General features: G+C 32.0%; 1 protein-coding gene across 1 annotated transcript; it reads right to left on the reverse strand.

The window, feature by feature from the left end:
- Positions 1–1191: 1191 nt before the first annotated feature.
- LOC120192934 (60S ribosomal protein L24-like) lies at positions 1192–3139 on the reverse strand. The gene is made up of 5 exons (XM_039195607.1): positions 3080–3139; positions 2279–2354; positions 2090–2191; positions 1644–1792; positions 1192–1537 (listed from the first exon to the last, which is right to left on the reverse strand). The coding sequence occupies exons 1-5, from the start codon at positions 3088–3090 to the stop codon at positions 1381–1383; spliced, it is 495 nt and encodes a 164-aa protein (XP_039051538.1). The 5' UTR covers positions 3091–3139; the 3' UTR covers positions 1192–1380.
- Between the last annotated feature and the right edge of the window lie 6852 nt (positions 3140–9991).

Here is a 9991-nt window from a genome sequence, read left to right on the forward strand (position 1 = left end):
ATAGTTTGAAAATTATTGTTGCATTAAACCTTGTTTAATTAGATTCCAATCGTCTGATTAACAATCATTGAGGTATTTATTTAGTTTGAATGCTTTCCAATAGAGAACAATATATATGGCATAGGTATAACAAAATTCGAGTTGATTTATAGATTTTGTACGTCCGAATAATATAAATTTTTGGGCAAATTAAAAATTTGGTAACTAAAATTTACTCTCTCCTATTTCAGTCATTGTACTTTAATTTTTTCAATTTTCTAACTAAACTTAATATATTTGATTTTTTTGCACTCCATCACTAAATAGTTAACGACGTTAAAATGGACAATTATATAAATATAAACATCATTTTGGTGAAAATTTTATTTTTCTAAAATGGTGTTGATTTTAATGTTGTTAACTATTTAATAATGGAGTGACTAAAGCGAAAGAGTAAAGTTCAGTGACAAAAAAAAAACTCAATGTATTAAATTTAGTGAGGAAACTGAAAACTTTTAAAGTTCAATGAGAAAAATATATGAGAGAGTAAAGTTCAATACTAAAATTTGCAAATTACCCTAAACTTTTTTTGAAAACATGAAAATGATAGGATGACTACAATCATGAAGAATGTTCGTTTCGCTCTATCTCATTCGATATTTATCCATCTATCATATTTATATTTTTAAGATATATGTTAAAGTTGTATCCCTTTTGTTCGACTATACATATTAAAATTCATCAACGGTTTTATTCATCTATCAAGGTAGAGTTTCGGAGGAACTCAATTTCTAATCTCTCTCCGTAATCTAAATTATCCTAGTAATTACTTGATAATTAGTGTTTACTAATCACCATGTCTAAATTAAATGAGCCTTTTAGAATATTTGAAGAATTTTCTGATGTGAATGAATGATGTGTTATTATAATTTATTTACATTAATAAATTATTCAAATTTAATCCCAAAAAAATATAATAATGACAAGAATTTAAGGATGTCATTCAGTTTCAAATTTTAAAACCCGCAAAGTGTGTTTCGACTCATAATTTAGTGAAAAGCCAAACCAAATCGAATACACCCCTACTCGGTAGCACGAGTTTTAAAAAAATATGAAATAGGTACAACAATTTTTCCAATGATTTAGCTGTGACTTAATCAATGATGGAAAACTGCATTCTCAACTTGATCAAATTCCAAGCATGTAGGTTGATGAAACGAAAACAAAATCTAAAATCACTTGAACACTCAACTTTAACACCGAGTTCATAGCATACCAAAATCATAAATGCAAAAACATTATGGCCACCAATGCCATTAAATCCATAAATTGACTTCAAAATTAACATGATGCTAACCCTATTTCTCCGGCCAGAGGAAAAACAGATAATAACTTAGCAACTCAACGCTTTCCGCCACCGCCACCGAGCTTGGGACCTTTAGGTGCGCCAACCTTTGGAACATTACCCTTTCCCTGTGTCTTCTGTTGCTTTGACGCTACTTCAGCTTTCTTTGCCTTCTTTTCATCCTTAGTTTTCTTGATTCTTTCCTTGATTTCTCTGCAGGATTAAGATTAACGTATTCCCCATAAATACAGAAGCTTACATGAAAGCCTGCAACGACTATGATAAATGAAGCTTACATGTCAAATGAAAATACACACACCTGAGTGCAGCTTCCCTGGCAGCATCACGGACTTCAGGTTTCTCACTCCTCTTCTTCTGGATAACCTCTAAAGTGGCACCGACAATTGATCGGGAGTAAGGCTTCTTGGTAGCACGTCTCCTCTTCTTAACAGCCTCTTGGGCGATGTCCTAAATGCATGCAAACAACACAGAAATAAATCACTGGGCTTGGAAATGACAAAATATAAAAGGCAGTAAGTTTTAATCAGTTACTATAAATCATGCACCCTAGTTCCAGCTTTTATCAGATTGCTATAAGAACAGAAAAAGAGAAGCCTAAAATTGTTCAATTTTATTCACTTTATATCAAACATTAACACGTAGTCATAAAATCGTATTACTAAAAAAAAACACGACCTAGATATAATTACAACAGATGCTGCAATTTTCTGTATAGATATGTGCAATTGTAATGTTGATACTCACCTTCTTATGTTGCTTCCTATACATGGCTGTCCACGTAAGTTTTGATGGCTTCAGACGGTTGTGGAAGTATCTCTTGCATTTTGAATTCGAAAAGAGGAAGACCTAAAAGAGTCCATGAAGGCAATTTTTCATTACAAACGTAACCATATAATATTAACCACTTCGAATCACAACTAAAAGAAAATTTACCTGAGAATCAGAACGCACAAATCTTATGCCTTTCCCAGGGTATATCTTGGCACCACTAAATCGGCAAAGCTCCGTCCTACCATGCCAAGATCATAAGTTCAGTATGAGATTTGGGATATTAAAAATATAAAATCATTATGCATAATGCAAGAACATCAATAGATAATTAAAATTTCCACAAGGTAATCTCCACCAAATCTAATGTATAACGATACAATAGCCTAATCATTCACTTCAACTATCATGGTATTAACTATATTTAACAATTATCACCATTAGAAAGAAGATTCATTGCAGTTGAAATGAACACAAGAACCTTCAAGTGACATTAGCTGCAAAATCTCGATGCCAGAACTAAAATAACATTCCATTTCCATTCACAATGCTAAGAACTAATTATATTTCTTTCCCATGAAACTTTAGCAGCCAATATATTTTATATTTTATTTTCAGCAAAATAAATTCAAAACATTCAGCTTCGATAAACTGATAAAATCCCAAAAAAAAAGTAACCGGTTAAATATAAAATACTTCAAAAACGAAAAATAAACAACAATCTGGCTGCCGAGAAATGAACAAGTAAAATGGAAATTTTAAGAGATAGATTTAACTACAATCGATGAACATCAACTCAATAGTTAAATTACAAGCAGGCTGATAAAATAAAACAAAACCAAAAGCATATCCTGCTGTAAACAATTTCTTTTTTTATTTCAAAAATGAAAGTTTTTCAAGATCATAACATTAAATTTCGATTAAGGAACATTTCAAAGCAAAAAAAAAAAGATGCAGGGAACGTACTTGAGAACCATGTTTGCTGCTGTTGCTCTGTTCCTTTGATTTGGAAACCCTAGCGGAGTTGCTATGTATCGAAGGGGGTTTGAAGACCTTATATTGTTTTAGAATTACGGATTTACCCTGAACGGGCTGCAAATTGGTGGATAAATGAATATGGACCAAGCCCAGTAATCTAAAGACGAAGCCATTGTTAACGCTCTTCTTTTCTCTTTTCCTGCTTCAAACCTTTGACAGATTAACGTGACTAAATAAATAATCGGTTAATAATCATTATTGTATTTTTATTATTCCCCTATTTTTAGTACATAATATTAAATAAAATAATACTTAAGAACTTTTTTTACGCTAAGTAAAAATAATAGAAAAATTACTCAGCACAAAACAATCAATTAAATTCTTAATTTACGCTCGGTGGCGAATACTATCGGTCTCAATAAACGAATACCCTTTTCAAACTCCGCATTCTTAATGATTTTAAAATTAAATAAAGATCGAACTCAAAATTTTTATTTTAAATATAGGGTAACCAATTATGTACCAATTTTTGGGCGCTTGTGGTAGTGCTAATCTTTCCCCCACGCTTAACTGACTCCCGAACCTGATTTCTGGATTTTTACAGACCCCAAAACTCGATATTTTATTAAAAAATGTTTTATTAAAATCACCCAGTTTTTACGGTGTTCCAATCTCACCTTAAATGATTGGTGGCGACTCCTCACATTTCGAAATGATTTCAAAGAGAAAAACTCCGAGTCGGTATCAATCTTTCCCCGCCCGGGCGAAAAACGGTGTCGACACCTTGGCGACTCCGTTGGGGACTTTTTTTAAAACAAATTGAGAGTCGAGCCACGAGTTGGTTAACCTATATTTATTATTTGGAAATTACGAGTTCGATCTTATTTAATTTACGGTTCATTATGTTATTTTAAAAAGAAAAAACATATTTCTCTCTGTTAATGCTTTAACTTTTGTGGAATTATTTAGGATTGTTACATATCATAGCTCTGAACCCGAGCTCAAACCTGGTTTACGTAAGTAGAGAGAAACGTCACACCTCACGAGGAGCATTGGGCTTCCTTGTGTGGGTCTGACAAAGTATCTCTGGAAAGCACCCTAAGATGCCTATCTGGATACCAGTTCCAAGGTACGCTTTTAGTGGTGTGATCCCCTGAGCTGAACCCGATTCGCAAGTCTGTAATGGGCCAGAATCGGGGTCAACCTTAGCAGGTTATAAAAATTTCTCGGGAACTTTGCTAAAACCCTGCCACATATAGAGAATTTAGTAAGCCTACCTCGCTAGAGCCATGTGGACAACCTAAGAGAACTATAACACATGCGGTTAGGATTATTAATTTTCTTTGTATGCCATATGCTTTTCAGTCTCAGCTTTGAGTCGTATTTAATTATTTTTGCTAAGATTACATTTCTTGGACTAATCATTTCAACTAACTTGATTCTTTCTGTTTTGCTTCTACTAACATTGGTTTTCTCTTGGCTGCTCTTATTTCATTTTTGCATGAACATGACATATCATTCAAAGGTATTGATCCCTAAATAACTGATCGTGTAAAAGGTTCTTGAAAAACAATACCACAGTAATGTATTTCTCTAGGATCGGTAGGAATTCGAAGATGCTTCACGTAGATCGAGTAGCTAGAGGGAGCTATCTACCAAGGAGACGATCCAGATATTTGCCTACTGAGGTAACAAGTTGGACTCGAGACAATTCAACGCTGAAGCCAACAGTTGAAGATCACGAACCAGCTTGAAATTTTTTTTGAAGTAGGAGATGAAGTAGGAGCTAGAGGGAGTTTACCTACCAAGAAGACAATCTAAACATTTGCCTACTGAGGTAACAAGTTGGACTCGAGATGATTCGACGTCGAAGCCAACAGTTGAAGATTACGAGCCAGCTCGAAAGATTTCTGGAAGCAGGAGATGAAGTAGAAGCTTTGAAGATGATGCAGTACCCAGATGCTCGCATGAGCTGGACAACTTACAGATGGACAAAATCTTTACTTCCCTAGTGTACTAAGACATTGTCGGTTTTTCGAGAATTGTTCTAGGAATAGTTCTTTTGGGATCAATTCCTTATTGTATTTGCATCTCGCATTTTGCACTCCCATTTTTGTATCTTTGCATTTTCATGTACATCTTTTCATTAGTATATACACATTGTGCATTACATGGCATCTCAACATGTGCATTAATCATGTACCCCGATAGTAACTCATGGATAATCTTGTGATAAAAGTTTTGAGTCAGTCTTTCGTACCAAAAAAGAATTGAAAGCTATGAATGTGATATTAATACCATATGAAGATCAAGGCACCTCATTGAGAATTGTGGGGCACTGAAACGCAAGATCCAGAATCTGATGTATTCAGGGGCATGGAGATGAGGGCATTGCATCTACCACGTGCATTGATAGCATTGTTTTGTTAGAACTCATTTTAGTTTTGTCTTTCATATTGGCTTAATCTTTTAATGATTGAACTTATGCTACCTTCTAAGGTTGAATAATTGAACGAATTTTAATCTTTAGTTCTTTGATTATCAAATGAGTTAAGGATTCTTTTAATTCTTTAAGAGTTAATAATGATTCTTTTAATTCTTTAAGAGTTATAGATTTTTGACATATGACAAGATTAGACATTTCATATCCTAAGTAAAACCCCAAAAATATAATCTCTTGATTCCTTACCCAAAATAATTCATGGTCACTACCAAAGAAACAAATTTTGACTTTTCCTCTATTTGAGACCTTGAAACATTGCTTTTATCTTTTCGATACACAAAAAAGGTCATACCTGTAACACCCATAACCCGTATAATTATACCTATACAGATTATAGATGTTATCCGAATTTCTAAAACCATTTTACGATTCAAAAGCGATTTAAAATTTATTTTCTTAAAATAGTAAATGATATTATAAAAATATCATATCATATAATATTACGTTTCGTTATAACAATTTAATTCAAAATATTTTTATTTATGAATAGTGAATAGTACCCGAACAGTGAACAGTGGGGGAATCGATTCCCTGTAGCAGGGGAATCGATACCCATTTAATAATCTGGAAATTTTGCTTAAAACGTGGTTACTGTTCATGTTGCAGTAACTGCTATAGTAATTTCTGAAAATTTCTTATTAACTTATAAAAACTTAACATTTCCTCACTATAAAAATTCTATTTTTGTTTCCAACTAGATTCAACAAAATAAATTGAATATTATTAATTACATGCCACTATCTATTTCAAAATTTCACAATAGGATGTCTTACTGATATTGAAATATACCTCTCGATGCTTGATGTCACTTTGAACTCTTTATTCTTATTCTTTGCTTTTTACCTACGCGTGAAAATCATCACACGCTAAGTATAAACTTAGTGAGGCAATTAAAACAATATACAGTGCAATACAATTCATACATGAATTTTCAATGTAAAAAATCAAATTTCCATAAAATCATTTTACTAACATATCCAATATTTTACCATGATCAAAATAATATAAAATCTTTTACCATTTTCCCATAAGCCGTAAGCTTATTTTACCAAAATACTTACCATTTAAATTCCATAAGCTCATAAGCTTATTTTATACAAAATACTTACCATTTAATCTCATAAGCTCGTAAGCTTATTTTACACATATACTTGCCATTATTCCAAAAGCTCGTAAGCTTATTTGTATGCTTACCATTTATTAAACAATAAACCATAAACCATAGCCTATAGCCCAATATACAACCCTGAGGACCCTGGGTATTTGAGTACTATTTGCACCGTAGTGCTACACATAAGGTCGTGCCCACCATATACACCGAAGTATATTATAAACCTGCAGCTGCTATACTCTATGGCATGCCAACTATACCCTGTCCCTCAATGACTTATTTGGGCATATAGTCTACTTTATTCGATCCATCCATGGCAAAGTATATTATCAAATTTAACATTGGGCAGTTCATACCCGAAATAACATTCATGGTAAAATATCACATTTTTCATGATCAATGCATTTTAATTCCATACTCTGACATATCAATGTCAATTTATAAAAATGATATAAAATCATGCCGATATAAACAAGGTCGACTTATCGCAAGTCTTCCTTATGATGTATAAAACATCCATGTATAACTTCATGCATGTATTGCACTCACCTTGACACTTTATATTTTTCAAAATATTTGTGCCTCACTATTGTCCACAATATACCCTTTTTATACTTGACTTGCTTCAATTGCAAATCAACCATGATCTGTATAATCACAAATTTATAACAATACATATGTTAGATTTTACTAAATAAAATACATTCCACCATATCTCCATACTATATTTGAAATTCATCATCTATCAAAATATTCAACTCTTAATAATTCCTTATAACATTGGAACCAACTTTTCTAATTTACCCAAAATGGTCTTCACCATTTTACCACTTAAATTCTTAATACCAATAATTCCAACATTGAAATTATTTCCATTCAAATGCTTTTACAAAAGCATAAATACATTTAAGTACCCCAACTATGCAATTATTGTACTTAAATCACCAATCATTTCAATCTTCCCAAAATAATCAATTTCACATCTAACACTTATTTCAATTCTCAAACAACAATTTCCAGCATAGTACATCAATTATACAACACTTACACAACAACCCATTAATTTTCCAGAATTCAGACAACTCGCACTACCCTTAAAGAATCATTATTCTGTATTGATATAGACAGTGAAATTCAATTTCGTTTCTTCCGTTAAAAACTAGACTTGAATACGAATATATCCATATAAATAAATCCTTCTAATTCATTCTGTACAATTTATGGTGAATTTTCAAAGTTCACCAACAGAATCTGTTTTGTACAGAATTCTGCTGTCCGACTTTTCTGACCTTTCCTCAGTTAAAAATTCATATATATTTGTATACAACTTGAAATTGATCCCCGTTTGTTTTAAAAAAACTAGATCCATATATGAACATAATATATAAAAATAACCTCCAAATTATTTTTATATATTTTCTGGTGAATTTTCGAACCTACTGCCAGAATCAAAATTCAAACTATTTTATTTAACTTCATCCTTAGGTTCTTCATCAATTCTTACAACCTCAAAATCATCAATAATCATCATCAATTTCAACAACCATAGTATAAACCCAAATTTCCAGATTTGGGGATATTTGAAATCAAGCTATATTATCATGCAATATTGGTACCAAATGATAGCGTTTTTCGCAAATAACCATTTTCTATTTTCATCATACTCATAATCCTAAAGAAATTGCTTGAAAAATGAGTTGAAGATCTCTTACCTTTGAAGAAACCCACACAACTTTTGGAGGAAAAGATGAACACATTTGGTTGAAATGTCATCTTAATTTACATTTCATTCCACTTTAAATGAATATATTATTCATTTAATTGTGATAAGACCAAAACACCCTTAATGAATCTTCTTATTCACCATCAAACAAATCCATCTGATTATTAACCTATTACAAAGTCAAATATAAATTATTTTGACATTTATATCCGAAATTTCCCCTGAATTTTCAAATCTTGCAGGTTAGTCACTAAATTCCACTGTTTCGGTTAAATCTAAAAAATTGCACATTTCAAAACCAACTTTCTCTGATCTAAAATATTATAATAATATTTCCAACCATTTTATAACATCCTCCAAATTTTTGTAACATTCCAATTTGATCGGAATTACCGATTTCCTTACCGGCTTTAACCCTTTTTAGTTTTTCTTCACTAAAATTCGAAATCTAAAAAAATATGATTTCTACAAAACTCCACTCTCTAGAGTAAACCATCTTTTTATGGAATAAAATTCATTTTAGGAAATTATCACTTAATTCCCTAAAGTTTTCCCCAATTTTCTACTTTAACCATCAAACTTCCAAAATTTGCATTTTGGTCATTATCTAAATTTTTGGGGTATTACAATACCCATACCTTTCGTTGAGCCAATAAAGTCACCATCGTCTTCTTAGACGCAAAACTGACATTTTTTCTACCAATAAAATCTGAAGACATTGAGTACAAGATGTTCACTTGAACGTAAACATTCTTCTAAGAAGACAATGTGGGGCATCTCGCATCAATTTTCTGAAGTTGAGCCTGAATAATTGAGACATGCTAGAAGAAAGAAGCATGAAAAAATTAATTCAAAATAATTCTTTCATACATTAATTACATTGATTTCATGTGAATAAAATTAATACTGAAAATCTATCCCCCTGAGATACCTCTTCTGCAAGGACTTATGTGTATGAAATGATGAACAGCTTTCTTTCATTATCCCTTCACAAAAGGAGAAAATATATCCCTTGTGTCCCCATTTGAGCCTAAATGATATTTTCTTTTGATTCAACCCTAAACCAAGGATCACCCTCCACACTGGGGGGTAAAGTGAAGTAAATATGCTTGATGAGCAAAAATCATCAATCCACATAAGATATCGAAAGGTGAACCAAGGATAAAAGCAAAAAAAAGAGCAAAGAAAAAAATCAAAGAAAAACAAAGAAAAAGAACAAGAAGTACATAAAAAAACTCCCTCGAGTCAAATGATGCATCGAGCTCCAAACCATAAGATTGATCAAGCACAATCATTCCAAGATCAGTTCACCAAAAGATCATAAAGGACACGTATGAGAAGATTCAAATCGAGCAAGACAAGATTGAAGGCATTAGAATGAATTGATCATTAGTTCAATAACCCTTAAACACTTGTTTGGGCCTTTTATCCATTTCTTTCATAACCGTGAGCCCTAACTTACATTATGTGCCTAAAAAGTCCTTCTAATTTTATTTGTAAAAAAGGTTTTCTAAAATATTTAATGCATGATAGAGAAAACATAACAAAGGGTTTCAATATGTA

The sequence above is a fragment of the Hibiscus syriacus genome, unplaced genomic scaffold, assembly GCF_006381635.1.
Source record: "Hibiscus syriacus cultivar Baekdansim isolate YM2019G1 unplaced genomic scaffold, ASM638163v2 tig00116983_pilon, whole genome shotgun sequence".
NCBI classification, from domain to species: domain Eukaryota; kingdom Viridiplantae; phylum Streptophyta; class Magnoliopsida; order Malvales; family Malvaceae; genus Hibiscus; species Hibiscus syriacus.